Genomic DNA, 17,592 nt, shown 5'->3' on the forward strand with positions numbered 1-17,592 from the left:
TATGAATCAAAAAAGTCCAGGGATAAAATGAGATGAAAGTTTGAACTCCCTATGGTTTGTGCTCCATTACAATTGTTAATGGAGACAGTACAAAGCAGGAAATTCAAAGTATCCATACTCTGTTTTTTATATTAGTAATTTCTTTAAATGTACTTTTAAAATGGGGTTGTCATCATCTTTTAGTATTGTCAGGCTTGCTGTCTTAATCTTTGTTTATAAATCAAAGGTTAAAAGAATTATGTAAGTACAAAGTTACATTTTAAATGGCAGATAGGCTGCTGTGTCCTTAATGTATCTTCTGATTAAGCTCTCATTCTACCTTTGGGTATTTGCAATTAAGACTGCATAGGTAAATGGTTTTATACGTGGGGCCTGTAATTTTTGGAGCTATGGAAGTGGGATTATATTCATATAGTAGAAATCTATATTTATTATCTTCAGTTTAGAGCTGGGAAAGTTCAAAGCTGTACTTCCTAATCTTGGCTCAGGAAATTGACAGTTCCAAGGATGATTGAATCTCCTTAGCACTATAGATGGAAGGAGGCTATCTGCATTAAAAAAGAAGGGAGATGTTACATTTGGGGAGGCAGTCAAAAAGCCCATTTTGAGTAGGTTCATGAACCTCTTGAATTTCTACTCACCTCGGTAGGACTTATTAAGGCAATCAGAATTTTTTATGACTGCGTTAGTTTTTCTCTCATATCCTTTCTCATTCTTCATTGGAGATGTGGTTATAGGATTAGGGAAGAATGTAGAAACAGATGACATGTGTTTATGATTTTATATACTTGGATACATGTTTGTGAAAATGTGAACTCTGAAACACCTTCAGTATTTAATAGGCTACATTAGGGGTGACATTTAACAGGTGTTTAATAGTTGTGCTGATGGTTATTAGCACATCAAAATAGTATTTTAAGCAATTAGAACACATTGTTAATATAAATTCAGTCTTGTTCTTAGAGTTGATTGTAGAATGTTTAATATTTCATAAAGTACCATTTTGCTGAGCTAAAACTCTTTAATGTAGCTGAATCTAACATTTGAAAGCAAAAATGTCTTGGTAGACATACAACTTTGATTTTGAATGTAAGGATACCAATATGCCTTACTTTTGAGTAGATATTCATTATCCTCCTAAAATTAATGGATTGAATATATATATATGTATTATTCAGTTTCTTGAGCTATGTCTTAAAATTATTGTTTGTAAAGATGTTTCTTCCACTTTAGGTGGGAGATAATCCAAAAGTTTTATATTTCTGTCTGCTTGTAGATACAAAACAGATGGGAAAGAAAAGGAGGCCGTCCTTGAAGAAGATGATGACCTCTGGGTTAGAATTCGACATCGGCATATTGCAGTTGTATTAGAGTATGTGAACCCATTTTAATTCTTATTCCATATTTTTTAGGCACTAAGTACCTGAAAGTACATTTTGTAATCTTAATATATTTCTGTAAAGAGTTAGACCTTAGAAATCTAAATAATTTTCTCAAATTTGACAGGGAAATTCCCAAACTAATGAAGGAAATTTCATCAACAAAGAAAGCAACAGAAGGAAAGGTAAGAATTTTATTTAACATTCAAACTAATGATGGTGGATTTTAAAGTGTGTTTAAAATGTGTATTTTAACTATTTAATTTTCCACTTTGGGAAATTTCTAACACACACTAAAGTAGAAGAAATGAACTCCCATGTACCCATTACCTAGTTTCAACAGTTGGCAACATTTCGTCTGTCTTGTTTCATTTGAGTTTATTTTTAAAAGGCCATTTGGGGCGCCTGGGGGGCTCAGTTGAGTGTTCAACTTCAGCTCATGTCATGATCTCCTGGTTTGTGGGTTCAAGCCCCTCATCGGGCTCTGTGCTGAATAGCTCAGAGCCTGGAGCCTGCTTCGGATTCTGTTTCTCCCTCTCTCTCTGCCCCTCCTGTGCTCACACACACACACACACACACACACACACACTCTCTCTCTCTCTCTCTCTCTCTCCCTCTCTCTCTGTCTGTCTCAAAAATAAATAAAAAATATTAAAAAAAATTAAAAAGCCATTTAGTCAATTTCATAAATGCATTCTTGTTGGATTTTTTAATAATGAGGTGTGATTTACCCAAGTGCACAAATCTTAAGTGTATACTGAGTAACTTTTTACATATATATGTATATGTATACACACACACACACACACACACACACATATATATATATATGGAACCACCACCTAAATCAAAATAGAGAACATTTCCATCATTCCAAAAGAGTACACAATAATATCATCTGTGAATAAAGAAAATTTAGCCTGACCCTTTTCAATTTTATACATTTAAAATAGTTTTTTTAAGTTTGTTTATTTGTTTTGAGAGAGAGAGTGCACGTACACGCCCAAGTGGGGAAGGGTCAGGGAGAGAGAGAATCCTAACCAGGCTCCCTACTGTCAGCACAGAGCCTGATGCAGGGCTCAAATCCACAAAACCGTGAGATCATGACCTGAGCCAAAACCAAGAGCCAGACATTTAACCAGCTGAGCCATCCAGGTACCCCGACAATTTTGTCTTTAATTGAAATGTTTAGTCCATAAATATTTCATATAATTATTGATATAGTTGAGTTTATGTCTACCATCTTGTTTCTATTTGTTTTGTCCTTTTGTCTTTTTCTTTTCTGTCACCTTTATGTATTGTATTTTTTTTAATGATTCCATTTTATCTCCAATATAAATTTGTTTTATCTTTTAGTATCCTTTTTATAGTCATTATGCTAGGTATTACTAAATGTATTATCACAGTCTACCTTAAAGTATACTTTTGCCATGTCCTGAAGAATTCAAGAGCCTTGTAAAAGTTTAACTACATTTTCCTCCTTCCTCTTTTGTGCCATTGTCATCGTGTATTTTACTTTAACATGTGTTTATAAACTTAAGTTGTTATTATTTAAATTCTCAATAGACTTTTATATTGCCCTCATATTTATGAGATGTATTGTTACTTATTCCTTATAACTCTTCAGTTTTTCCAAGGGCCAGATGAATTCTCTCAATTTTTGTTTTATCTGAGGTTATCTTTGTTTTGTAAGCTTTTCAGCTACACTTTTGCTGCATTTAAAATGAAAGGTTAGGGGCGCCTGGGTGGCGCAGTCGGTTAAGCGTCCGACTTCAGCCAGGTCACGATCTTGCGGTCCGTGAGTTCGAGCCCCGCGTCAGGCTCTGGGCTGATGGCTCGGAGCCTGGAGCCTGTTTCCGATTCTGTGTCTCCCTCTCTCTCTGCCCCTCCCCCGTTCATGCTCTGTCTCTCTCTGTCCCAAAAATAAATAAAAAAACGTTGAAAAAAAAATTAAAAAATAAAAATAAAAAAAATAAAAAAAATAAAATGAAAGGTTAGCAGTTTGCCTTTCAGCAATGTGAAGATTGTAAAACATCACCTTCTGGCTACCATATTTTATATTAAAGAAAGCAGCTGTCATGTTATCTTCCTGAAGATAAAGTGGCTTTTTAAAGATTTTCCCTTTATCTTTGATTTTTAACAATTTGGCCATCATATTTCTTACTATAATGTGTATAATGTATATAATATATATATATAAAATATGTATCTTCCTTGGGTTTGTTGGGCTTCTTAAATCACTGATTAATAACTTTCATCATATTTGTAAAAATTCTTGGTCATTATTTCCTCATGTTTGTCCTAATCTTTCTCCTTTCCTTCTAGGACTCCATTCACTTGTGTTTTAGAGATTTTTTTTTTTTTTTTTTTTTTTTTTTTTTACCATATTCCACATCTTTTACATTCTGTTCTTTCCCCCCCATATTTCCCTCTCTACTTTAAATTGAATATTTTCTGTTAACCTTTGAGTCTCCTATTTCTGTCTCTTTTGTGTCCAAGTATACTGTTAAACCCATTCTATCTATTATTTTTAAGTTTGATTTGTAAAGTTTTCTCTCTATAGTATAAAATTCTATTCGTTTTGACAAATTCATACGATCATATAACTACAGTCAAGTTATAGAATAGTTCCACCACCTCCCCCAAATTCCCTTGTGCCTCTTTGTAGACAACCTCTGTATACAACTCTGATATCCTGGCAACCACTAATCTGTTTTCTGTCTCTGTAGATTTGCCTTTTCTAGAATGTCATCTAAATGGAATAATACAGTATGACTTTTCTCATTTACGATAATGCACTTGACATTCATGTTGGCTGTAACAGTGGTTTTACCCTTTAATGCTTAGAAGCACTCCACTGTGTTTATTCCCATCTTGCTGAACATTGAAATTTTTTTCAAGTTGTTGGCAATTATGAATAAAGCCACTATAAAACATTCAGGTTTTGTGTAAAAAGATGTTTTCACTCTCTTGGATAGACCATTAAGGGTGAGATTGCTGGGCCATACAGTAAATATATGTTTAACTTCATAAGAAAATTCCAAAATACTGTGGCTGTACTATTTTATAGTCCCTCCAGCATTGTAAAGGAATCACTATGTTTTTGATTTCTAATATTGCATTTAGTTCCAAGACATCCATTGAATTTTTTAAATAAATTCTAATTTTTTATTGAAGTACTGTATCTTTTTATCCATTTAGTCCATCTTTTCCTCTGTTTTCTTTAACATAAATATGCTATTTTTGAATTCCTTGTCTGCTAACTCCAACATCTGGATTGTCCTGGGTCTACCTTTTTTTTTTTTTTTTTAATACCAGTATAGTTAACGTACAGTGTTATATTAGTTTCAGGTATACAATATAGTGATTCAGCAATTCCATATGTGATTCAGTGTTCATCATGATAAGTGTACTCTTAATCCCCTTCACCTGTTTCACCCATGCCTCCACCCATGTTCTCTCTGGTAACCATCAGTTTGTTCTCTGCAGTTAAGAGTCTGGTTTTTTTGGTTTGTCTCTTCTTTTCTTTGTTCTTTTGTTTTGTTTTTTAGATTCCACATGAGTGAAATCATATGATACTTGTCTTCCTCTGACTTATTTCACTAGCATTATACCCTCTAGATCCATCCATGTTGTTGCAAACGGCAAGATGTCATTCTTTGTTTACATCTGGTAGTATCCCATTGTGTATATATACCGCATCTTCTTTGTCCTGAGTCTACTTTTACTATTTTATCACTTCAATATTGATCACTTTTTTTGTCTTATATGTCCAGTAATATTTTCGTGTATGTTAGACATCACAGATTACATTGCAGAAGCTCTAGATGATGTTCTCCCTGCAAAGAGTATTGAGTTCTGTTCTGGCAGGGATTTAATTTGCTGATGAATAATCTTAATTTTGTTGCCACTTCATGTCAGGCACTGTTATGGTTAGCATATTTCCTTTAGTTCAGAGACATAGTCCTAGACTAGAACTTAATCTCTGGGGATATTCCCTTAACACTGTCTTCTTTGGATCAGAGAATGCCAGTATTTTCTTAGCACTAAGACCCCTCTGAAATCTCTGTTCAGCATTTAGGCACCCAGCCGTTGTTCTCTGGTAGGCCTTTTTTTTTTTTTTGAAGTTTTTTTTTCACGTTTTATTTATTTTTGAAAGACAGAGACAGAGCGCAAGCAGCGGAGGGGCAGAGAGAGGGGGAGACACAGAATCTGAAGCAGGCTCCAGGCTCTGAGCTGTCAGCACAGAGTCTCACGTGGGGCTCAAACCCACGAACCGTGAGATCATGACCTGAGCCAAAGTCGGATGCTTTTAGCCAACTGAGCCACCCAGGTGCCCCTCTGTGTTAGACCTTTAAAAGTTTTGCCCTTTACATGTGCAGGTTGGTGTTTGGCCAGGGATCCAAAGACAACCCTTCTTTGAGTTATATCTTTGAGTTATGTTGTGACTGCCTCTTTCCTAGCACCCTGCCCCCCAAACCCTGTCTCACCAGCCCCAAACTCTGACCTCTTTTTCCTCTGCCTGGAGAGACTAGTGCTTTTTAGTTGAATTCTATTTCCTTTCACCATGTTTTCTAAAGTGCTCAAGGGAAAAGCTAGGGTAAGTGCAGGGATCGCCTTCAGTGCTTTCTTCTGCTTACGTATCTTAGCTGTGAGCAGTTTTTCTTAGCCATTGCCTGAGAGTTGTCTTATTTACTTTGTCCAATTCTATTTTTGTTTATGGAGGTAGAGTAATTTTGAAATTAGCTACTTTATTGTGACTGAAACTGGAAGCCTCTTGAATTTTTTTAATTTGCCAAATACTTAGAAAATTAACAATAAAACTACAAGATTTAACAATTTTTATATAAAATACCAGAATTATAAGTTTGCTTTAAAAATGTTTGATTTTTTTCTAGACATCACTTAGTGCTCTTGCGCAACTGATGAAAAAGATGCCCCATTTCCGTAAACAGATTACTAAGGTAAGCAGTATTGTATATGAGATACTTTATCATTTTTAGTTTATTAGTCGTCCAGTTCTATAGTCAGGTTTAGTAGTGGGTGTCATGGGATAGTTGGTGTTAGTTAACCTCTAAAATTTTAGTCTAGGTCTGGGAAATTTTCCAAATACTTAAGCTTCTCAGTAGTATTCTCTGTATATAATGTAGATTCATCCAAATCCAGCTTAAACTTTTTATACCTTTGTCTTGAACAGCCAGACAGAGAATTTTGTATTTATCAACTTAATAAGAAAATTTAATATTGGATTGACCATTGGTTGTTACTCTACTTGGTTCCTTAATAGTTATGTGTTAGTAGTTAAGAGCAGTTAAGCCACGTTGGTAGGTAAACTTTTGTTGGTGGTGGTGGTGGTGTATCATTCTTTCTTATGAGTCATTATCAGAATAATTTTAACTCATTTTTTATCATATGGCACCCTAATCAAGAACCAATAATATAAATTCAAACTTTAAGGACTTAGCTGATTTTCTTTCTCTGCTTCTTTTTCATTACTCTTAAACCCAACACATACTCAACCCTTCTGTTTTTTGCTGTCTGTTGATTGTCTCCTGTGGACCATGTTAATTGTCACTTTTTTCTTTTTCTTGAGCTATTTTCCTTGCTTTACACGGTACCTACTTTCTGCCTAAGCCCATAATTTCCTTCAGGCCCATCTTACAAGTTTAGTATTATCAGTTGCTTAAAAAGAAATTAAAATGATTTAAATGATTGATTTGTTTTTCAGCAAGTTGTCCATCTTAACTTAGCAGAAGATTGCATGAATAAATTCAAGCCTAATATAGAAAAGCTCTGCAAAAGTGAACAGGTATGTGCAGAGTGAGAAATACGTATGTCCTAATACATTTCCGGAATGAACTTTGTAAGGTGTGCTAAACCACAAAATCTCTCTTAGAAGGGGACTCAACTAGGCAGTATTTAAATACATCACTATTCACCAACATTATCATGTAGCTATAAGTATCATAGTAAGCAGTTCCTCCTAATCTGTGATTATGTGTTTTTGGTTAAATGGAATAATTTAAGTATTTAGAACATTGTTTCAGAGTAGCACTGTTGGCAGGCCTTTCTCAGTAGGTACAACATTTAATGCAGCATCCTGCAGAGTACTGCATTGGCACATTTAACTTGTTTTAGAGGCCCCTCTTTAACGCCAAACTATTTAGTGCAAAGAGAAATAGAATGCAAGCCATATGTGATTTTAATTTTTTTAATGTTTATTAAAAAACATTAAAAGAGAGAGAGAGAGAGGCAGTGAGACAGGGAGAGAGGGAATCCCAAGCAGACTCTGCATCATCAGCACAGTGCCTGATGTAGGGCTCAAACCCACAAACCGTGAGATCATGACCTGAGCCAAAACCAAGAGTCAGATGCTTAACCAACTGAGCCATCCAGATACCCCATGTAATTTTAAATAGTATAGTACAGTTGACTCTTGAACAAGGATCAGGGGCGCTGACTGCCCACACAGTAAAAAATCCATGTATAATTTTTGATTCCCCCAAAACTTAACTACTAATAACATCTGTTGGCCAGAAGCCTTACTGATAACATAAGCAGTTGATTAATACATATTTTGTATGTTATACATATTATATACTGTATTCTTATGATATTGTAAGCTAGAGAAAATGAAATGTTTCTAAGAAAATCATAAAAGAAAATACATTTAAAGTACTGTGCTGGGGTGCTTGGGTGGCTCAGTTGAGTGTCCAACTCTTGATTTCGGCTCAGGTTGTGGTCTCTCTACCCCTCCCCCACTCATGTGCCTGCACATTCACACATACATTCTCCCTCTAAATTGATTAATTAATTAATTAAAATGAAATAAAACAAAAGTGCTGTGCTAAACTGGTGCAGCCACTCTGGAAAACAGTATGGAGGTTCCTCAAAAAGTTAAAAATAGGACTACCCCATGATCTAGCAATTGCACTACTAGGTATTTACCCACAGTATACAAAAATACTGATTCGAAGGGCCAAATGCGCCCCAGTATTTATAGCATGTTCAACAATAGCCAAATTATGGAAAGAGCCCAAGTGTCTATCGACTGAGGAATGGATAAAGAAGTGTGTGTGTGTGTGTGTGTGTGTGTGTGTGTGTGTGTGTGTATACAGGAATATTACCCAGCCATAAAAAAAAAGAATGAAATCTTGCCATTTGCAACAATGTGGATGGAGCGAGGGACTATTAAGCTAAACAAAATAAGTCCAAGAAAGACAAATACCATATGATTTCATTCATATGTGGAATTTAAGAAACAAAGCAAATGAACATTGATGGGGAAGGGAAATAGAGAGAGGCAAACCAAGAAACTTAGAGAACAAACTGATAGTTAACTGGAGGCGAGGGGAAGGGAGTGGGTGGATGGGCTAGATGGGTCATGGGTATTAAGGAGGGTACTTGTTATGATGAACACTGGGTATTGTATTTAAGTGATGATGAATCACATAATTCTACACCTGAAACTAATACACTGTATGTTAAATAACTGGAATTTAAATAAAAACTAAAAAAAAATAAAAATAAAGTCCTGTGCTATATTTATTGAAAAAATCCAGGGTGCCTGAGTGGCTCAGTCAGTTAAGCATCTAACTCTTGATTTTGGCTCAGGTCATGATCTTAGGGTTTGTGGGTTCAAGCCCTGTGTCAGGCTCTGTGCTTTGTCAGCACAGAACCTGCTTGGAATTCTCTCTCCCTCCCTCTCTGCTCTTCCCCCACTCATGCTTGCTCACTCTCTCTGTCTCTCTAAATATAAATAAACTTAAAAAAAAAAAAAAGGAAAAGGAAAAATCCATGTATAAGTGGACCCACACACTTCAAACCTGTGTTGTTCAAGGGTCAGCTGTAATCATATTAAAACGTAAAAAGAAACACATATAGTTAATTTTAGTAATATACTTGACCTAACATAATAAATTCAAAATGTTATTTCAACATGTAATCAATATAAAATTATTAGTGAAATATTTTACATTCCTTTTTAAAAACTGAGTCTTCAGAATCTGGTGTTTTCACTTGTAAGCACATCTTAATTTAGTCTAGCCACATTTCAAATGCTCATTGACCACATGTGGCTCAAGGCTACCATATTAGCATAGGTTTAGATTAATGATTTTCTTTGAATTATTTTTTGACTTTTTATATTTTAGACAGTCAATAGTTTACAAGTGATGCCTACTTTTTTGTGAAGTATCATCAGTGTTACATTAAAATTTGGCATAATTTAAGGTATTTTTAAAAAGATGTTATTTTTAAGTAATCTTTACATCCAACATGGGACTTGAACTTACAACCTCGAGATCAAGTGTCTCACACTCTACTGACTGAGCCAGCCAGGCACCCTTGGGTTTAAGATGTTTTTAATTAAAAAAAATGAATTTGGATTATAGGCCGCTGACTATATTTAATTTTCATTAAGGACCTGGCACTTGGAACTGATGCAGAAGGACAGAAAGTGAAAGATTCTATGCGAGTACTTCTTCCAGTTCTACTCAACAAAAATCATGATAATTATGATAAAATAAGAGCGATTCTACTTTACATCTTCAGTATTAATGGTAATTGAGACTTTATTTCACGAATATATTGAAATACTCAGCTCTAAAATCACTTTATAATTAAGTACTTTACTATTCATCATAAGAGAGTCTTAGAAAATTCAAAGATAGTAGCTGAAGTTGGTTAAGATAAACATAAAGAAAAATAGGAAATTGGGAGAACACCAAAGGGGGTATGTAATTAAACATTTGTTTTTTATTTAAAAAGCTTTATTAATGGGTACTACCTGGAACCTAGAGATGATTGTGGTGGCAATTATGTGACTGTTCACTCATATATTTTTATCTAAGGAACTACAGAAGAAAATTTGGACAGGTTGATCCAGAACGTAAAGATAGAAAATGAGAGTGACATGATCCGTAACTGGAGTTACCTTGGTGTTCCCATTGTCCCCCCAGTAAGAAATCTTACATTTGGTATATATTCATATACATGCATGTGTGTGTTTACATTAAATATGTTTCCTCATATGGGAAATCCATGTGGATAGCTTAATTTCACTCAATAGATTTGGTAAGTAGAAAAATTTTAATTTTATTTTCTGTATATGAGTAATTTGTACAAGTACATTTTCTAGTGAATTTGTATCTTTTGTTTTCTGTTGTAATTTGCTCTTATACTTTTCTGTATGATTCATTTATAGCAAATTTTGAAAGAATTCTGTTTAGAATCCCAGTCTTTACCATCAAGTTTTATAGCACTTTTGAGTAAATATAATTTCTGACACTATTACAAATTGTATCATTGGAGCACAAAATACTGTGAAATTTTGTGACCACTCCTATTCAGATTTTTTTTGAGTAAGCATTTCCACTCTTAGTTCTAAGTCAAATACACATAGTATTTGGTGTAAATTACGTATGTTTTTAAGAAAATGTAATAAGTGAATATTACTAAATAAAATTACTGGTTTTTAATTTTTTCCTCTATTTGTATTAGTCTCAACAAGGCAAACCATTAAGAAAGGATAGGTCTACAGAAGAAACTTTTCAACTCTCCCGATGGACACCTTTTATCAAAGATATTTTGGAGGTATAATTCATTAAATTTTACTTATACGCTAAGCGCCTTTCTGTAGAGTATTCTTTACTCTTTGTATATTTGTCCGTCTGAGCATATCTATGGGTCAGGAATTTTCTGCACTACTGGGAGAGTTCACAAAAGAAGGCTGTATCTGGGGTCAGGGGGAGAAAGGAAACTTGAAGATTCTTTCTGTGAAGATATCAAACAAACTTACACACTAATGGCCTCAAGATAAAAATAAGTACACATACTGCCTTATGAAAAAAACTATTGTTTTAATAACTCTATGTAGCATAAATATAAATAATTTATTTGAATGAAAGTTCAACAAAATAACATTTGTATGTTACCACTGTTAGAAAGTGTTAGACTCCAGGGGTACCTAGCTGGCTCAGTCAGTTAAGCATCCGACTTCAGCTCAGGTCATGATCTCACTGCTCATGAGTTCAAGCGCCGCGTTGGGCTCTGTGCTGACAGCTCAGAGCCTGGAGCCTGCTTCGGATTCCGTGTCTCCCTCTCTCTCTGCCCCTCTCGTGCTCACACTCTGTCTCTTTCTTTCAAAAATAAACATTAAAAAAAAGTTACACTCTAGTATTCTTGGAAATGTATTTGTGATATTAAACTGTAAATTGTAGTTTGCTGTTATATCCAACAGATGGTTTATGCCTTTAATACTGTTTCCTTTTAGAAATTAATATTCATTTATAGGAAATTAGAAAATGAACTAATAAAAATTATATTATGAACAATAAAATCATGGCATTGATTCTTCAGTTATAATCATATAGTTCTATTTATTCCAATTTTCCTTTGACTTAAACCCCAATTTCTATTTTGCTTTGGGAACTAAATGTTTATAATTTATTACTATGATTTTCCTCTTTTGCTTGGCTAATTTTATGTCATTCATACATGTTTAACATAGATGAAAAGTTTAAAGAATTTAGACTTTGTTATATAGCATACGATTTTTTTCCCTATCCATAACAAGGATGTAGAATTAAGTAGTCTTTCTTGGCTAGTACTTTAAAAAGTATATATCTTAATGTTTGAGAGCAAGAGAGCGTGAGCAGGGGAGGGACAGAGAAAGAGAATCCCAAGTAGGCTCGGCGCTGCCAGCAGAGAGCCTGACAAAGGGCTTGATTTCTTGAACCTTGAGTTCATGACCTGAGCCAAAATCAAGAGTCGGACACTTAACTGACTGAGCCACCCAGGTGGCCCTTGGCTAGTACTTTTAAAATGAGAATTGACTATCCTGAACCCTGTAACAAGAATTTAAATGTTAATTAAACAATAGTCTATTTTGGCTCAGTGACATTCTAAGGCCTTGAAGATTTCTCCTGAAACTTGGTTTCTTTGCTTCTTACAATCTTTTTATTTATGTATTTATTTATTTAGTTACTTTACTTACTTACATGCAAGTTAGGCTTCTTACAATCTTAATGAAATATTCTTGGACTACTCAGTACCTTGTGCTCATTCCTTGTGCCCACCTACCTATTATACTACCATGCTGTAAAGCAGTGGTCTCCAAACTGTTTTAATCATGTACACTTAACCATAAAAATTATGAACATGAGTTATAGCATATGAACTATCTGTGAACTATGCATTACTGTACTGATAAAGCATAATGTATGTATATAGTTTACCCATGCATATAAGTATATTATAAAATGTAACCCTTAAAAAAATTTTTTTAAACATAAAGGAAAACTTCTCTCATCCCCTTGGATTGTCTTGATTACCCCTAGGTCAGGAGCGCACATTTTATTTTAGAGCCATTGCAATGAAGGGCAAAACCTGGACTCTCCAGTAGCCTAAGAGGTATGTCAGGACTAGGATGGTATTTAGAAACCTGTAGTGCTCTAGAGATAAAGGTTTTGATAAAGTCTCTGTAATCCTTACACCAGTAGACCCTCCAAATGAAACTTAGACATTCAGTAAATATTAATTTAGTAAGTAAATAAAGGATTGCATTAATTTTTGAAGCAAGTAAGGTTTGTAAGTTTCAGAGAGAGGGTTAACCTTATTTTATTAAATATTTATATATCTTGAGGTTCCTTAATTGTTAACACAAATTTTGAGTTTTATGTAAAACATACAAATAAAAAATCCTGGAGGGGGCACCTGGGTGGCTTAGTCGGTTGAGTGTCCCACTTCGGCCCAGGTCATGATCTCATGGTTCATGGGTTCAGGCCCCGCGTTGGGCTCTGTGCTGATAGCTCAGAGCCTGGAGCCTGCTTTGGATTCTGTGTCTCCCTCTCTGTCCCTCCCTGGCTCGTGTTCTGTCTCTGTGTCTCTCAAAAATAAATATTAAAAAAATCCTGGAATTTACATTTTTTTGATGGTGTTAATTTTTTTCTTCCCTAGGATGCCATCGATAATAGATTAGATTCAAAAGAATGGCCATATTGTTCCCAGTGTCCAGCAGTATGGAATGGCTCAGGGGCTGTAAGGTAAAAGCTATAGAAGTATGATATTATAGACTAATAATTGAAAGTACTCTTACGTTGAGAAGTACTCTTATTTTGAGAATTCTCCTGGAAGAATAGTTACTTAGAAGACAGTTTTTCCTTAACTGTGACCTGTTTTAAATGAGTCTAGGTAAGCAATATGAAAACATACCATACTGTAGAACAAATGAATGTCATGATCTTATGTAATGCAGGGGTGTCAACTCCCAGACCCTACTTTGCACAATACCTAAGGCTTTGTCTCCTTTGTTCATTAAACTGGTAAACATCCTTGTTTGCCAAGACTAAGCTGACATTCTACAAGGCAGACCAAGCCTCACCTCAGTTTACCAGCCTAGTTTTTAGCTTCCTTTTTACTGCTGGCCTTTGGGAGATTTCTCTTACTTGTTTACTTTCAGCTGTGCTTTTAAAAAGAGTTTCACTCTTATTTTAACCAAAGCTTCTAGATGCTTTCTAGAGTGAGATTTTTAGGATCTAGGGATTTTAATTACTATTTGTTTAATCTATCAGAATGTAAAACACTAGCACAGCATCTTATACATATATGTGAAACAAATTAAATATAATCCCTCAAAACTGCTATTCAGAAGTTTAAAAATTGTTAGAATCACATAATTGTTTTGAGCAGCATGATCCCATTTTTCTTCCCTTTTTTTTTTTTTTTTTTTTTTTTGCTTCCTTACTCTAATTCTCTTACTTTGGAAACAGTTTTTAAACCAAAATTGCACTTTTAGTATCTCCTTGATGTATCTTTTATGGGAATCATGAGTGTATCTTAATTCCTGTTTCATCTTTCAAAACCAGTTACTGATTCTTACTTTTTTTCCTGTTGTTGACTCCTTCGTCATTCCTTAAGATGTCAGATGGAAATGATGTAAACAAGAACATTATTAAAAGTTTACTATGGGATCCTACATTGCAGGATCTTAGAGGTCCTCTAGAACATGGTCTCCACAGTGGGTGACAAGATGATTTGAGGGTATTTATTTTTATAAAAGAGGGAGAAATTAAAGCTTTATTAATATGCACCAATACACATATAATTTAAAAAAATTTTTTTTAATGTTTATTTATTTCTGAGAGAGAGACAGAGCATGAGTGCGGGAGAGCCAGAAAGAGAGGGAAACACAGAATCGGAAGCAGGCTCCAGGCTCTGAGCTGTCAGCACAGAGCCTGATGCAGGGCCTCAAACCCACAAACCATGAGATCATGACCTGAGCCGAAGTCGGACACTTAACCAACTGAGCCACCCAGGCGCCCCTAGATGTACAAAAATTTTATTTTGAAATATTTACTTTTGAAGTAAAAGCTCAAAATTTTGACTAGTGAAGTGTGGGAACATGATTCCTGTGAATAGCAGTGCTATCCAGTAGAACTTTCTTGCAGTAATGGAAATGTCATATATCTGTCCTCTATAGTATGATAGTCACTAGCCACATATGGCTGTTGAGCACATGATATGTGGCTAGTATGACTGAATTTTTAATTTTATTTAATTTTAATTAAATTTAAGTAGCTTTGGGGCACCTGGGTGGTTCAGTCGGTTGAGCGTCTGACTCTTGGTTTTGGCTCAGGTCATGATCTCATGGTTCATGGATTCGAGCCCTGAATCAGGCTCTGTGCTGATAGTGCAGAGCCTGCTTGGTATTCTCTCTCTTTGCCCCTGTCCCACTCACGCTTGCTCACTCTCTCTCTTTCTCCCTCTCTCTCCCTCTCTCAAAATAAATAAATAAACTTTAAAAAAATTTTAATAGCCTCATGGAGCTAGTGGCTCCTGTATTGGACAGTGCAGATCTAGAGCAATCTGGGGGAGGAAGTGACATATAAATAATAGCTATTATTTATTGAGTGTTTCCTTGGTACCAGATTGCATACTTTGTGTATCCTGTACATTTTTTCATTTAATCCGGAAACAACCCTTGAAGTTTAGAAAGAAGTTCCGTAACTTGGTGAAAAGTGCAACTGAATTAGAAAGCAACAGAATCAGAATTGTAACCCAGGTCTAACTCCTTTTATCTTTTTTTTTTTTTTTTAACAACTTTATTGAGGTGTAATTGACTTAGAAACACTGTATATATTCAAGATCTACAGTTTGGTATTTTGATACATGTATATTGTAAATGATCACCACAAGCTAATTAATGTATCTATTACCTTTACAAAGTTATCATTTTCTTTCGCATGTGTGTGGGTTGGGGGGGTGGTGAGAAGGCTTAATTTAATAATTTAAGATCTAACCTTTTAGCAAATTTTCAATATACAATATAATTTTTGTTAACTATAGTCACTAGGCAGTACATTAGGTCTCCAGAATTAATTCATCTTGCATAACTGAAACTTTGTGTCCTTTGATCAACACTACCTCATTTCCCTTTCCCGCCCCCAACTCCTGGCAGCCAGTAATCTATTCTCTGCTTCTGTGAATTTGTTTCATATTCCACAGAGAAGTGAGATCATGCAGTGTTTGTCTGTGAGTCCAATGTAATTTCACTTAGTGTAATGCCCTGCAGGTTCATCCATGTTGCCATTAGCAGAATTTCCTTTTTTTTTTTTTTTTTAAGGCTGAATAATATTCCACTGGATATATACACTACATTTTCTTTATCCATTTCTCTACCAGCAGACATTTAAGTGTTTTCCGTATCGTCGCTATTGTGAATAATGCTGCAGGTAACACAAAAGTACAGATATATCTTCAATATCTCCTGCCATCATACTCCAGTGAGTTCCAGCATGGAATGTCCCAGTACCACATCAACTGCAAATCCATACCTGTGCCTCCCTCCCTATACCTATAAATACAGCTGACATTCTCATTTATTTCACATGAAGAAATAATATACCTGAGAAGTCTGTGACTTTGTGAAGTTAAAAAAAATGGAGAAAGTGGCACTGAAGCAAGAGGGTTTTAAAGACTCCAGAAAGTCATAGACTTTTCAGGTATATAGAGTTTTATCTTATTTTTATTTTGTATTTTATTTTTTATGAGAGCCCTCAGAGACCACTCTTTTTAAAAAAAATTTTTTTTAATTTTTTTTTTTTTTATCTATTTTTGAAAGAGAGACAGAGAGAGAGTACAAGCAGGGGAGGGGCAGAGAGAGATGGAGACACAGAATCTGAAGCAGGCTCCAAGCTCTGAGCTGTCAGCACAGAGCCCATTGCAGGGCTTGAATGCACGAACTGCAAGATCATGACCTGAGCTGAAGTCAGGTGCTTAACTGACTGAGCCACACAGGCATCCCCCCACTTTTTTTTTTTTTTAAGTTTATTTATTTTGAGAGAGAGAGTGAGCAGGGGAGGGGTAGAGAGAGGGAGAGAGAATTCCAAGAGTTGCACCGTCTTCCAGCTGAGCCAGCCAGGCACCCCTGATCAAAATTAAACTTGAAGTGACGCTGTCCTATCTAATTCTTGATCCTCCAGTCATAACATAGTTAAGTCATTTCCATAAAATCAGTGTAGTTGGTGCCAAATTTGAGTTTGCTTGAATTAGCCTTTTTAAGAAATCTACAAGCACTATGGTTTTGGAAATGTTTCTAACATGTTTGTGTTTATTTTTTAGTGCTCGCCAGAAGCCCAGAGCTAATTATTTAGAGGACAGGAAAAATGGCTCAAAACTGATTGTTTTTGTAATTGGAGGAATTACATACTCTGAAATGCGTTGTGCTTATGAAGTTTCTCAGGCACATAAATCCTGTGAAGTTATTATTGGTAAGTCTTTTTTTTCCACTTTTCAATTTTATTTTAAACAAACTCTAAATGCAAGAATATATATGTAAAACTTTATGTTGTATTTTATATGTAAGACTAAATTGTTCAGTGCAAAAAGGTATTAATCATAGTGTGTTTTATGTGATGTACTAGTTTTTCCTGGTTGACCTTTTTGATAATTTGATTTTTAAATACTCTGATTTTGAAGGAATAAGCTTGAAGATACTATATGACTTAAATATTAAGTATCTTTTAAAATATTATGTTCTGCTCTTATGAAATAAATTTTGAGACATAAATACATTTTTATTACAGAAATATTTTGAATGTTTTTGTGGATGTGACATTGGCAAGTCTTGTGTAGAATTTAGTTTTAAGAATTTTATCAAAGCCACTGATATATAACCTCTCCTCGTCTATGGAATGCAACATTTGTACACCAC

General features: G+C 34.9%; 1 protein-coding gene across 3 annotated transcripts in view; it reads left to right on the plus strand.

Annotated features, from left to right (window-relative positions):
• Nucleotides 1-17,592, plus strand: part of STXBP3 (syntaxin binding protein 3) — a 53,904-nt gene that overhangs the window by 35,515 nt on the left and 797 nt on the right. Inside the window, exons 10-18 of one of the 3 annotated variants that reach the window (XM_042953203.1) lie at nucleotides 1,277-1,372; nucleotides 1,507-1,564; nucleotides 6,278-6,343; nucleotides 7,108-7,188; nucleotides 9,802-9,940; nucleotides 10,232-10,338; nucleotides 10,881-10,973; nucleotides 13,338-13,423; nucleotides 17,001-17,149. In XM_042953203.1, coding sequence (XP_042809137.1) covers nucleotides 1,277-1,372; nucleotides 1,507-1,564; nucleotides 6,278-6,343; nucleotides 7,108-7,188; nucleotides 9,802-9,940; nucleotides 10,232-10,338; nucleotides 10,881-10,973; nucleotides 13,338-13,423; nucleotides 17,001-17,149 — 875 coding nt within the window. Of the gene's footprint in view, nucleotides 1-1,276; nucleotides 1,373-1,506; nucleotides 1,565-6,277; nucleotides 6,344-7,107; nucleotides 7,189-9,801; nucleotides 9,941-10,231; nucleotides 10,339-10,880; nucleotides 10,974-12,718; nucleotides 12,792-13,337; nucleotides 13,424-17,000; nucleotides 17,150-17,592 lie in introns of those variants that run through there. The other 2 variants (XM_042953204.1, XM_042953205.1) reach the window with 2 other exon arrangements.

The sequence above is a fragment of the Panthera leo genome, chromosome C1 (genome assembly GCF_018350215.1).
Source record: "Panthera leo isolate Ple1 chromosome C1, P.leo_Ple1_pat1.1, whole genome shotgun sequence".
NCBI lineage: Eukaryota > Metazoa > Chordata > Mammalia > Carnivora > Felidae > Panthera > Panthera leo.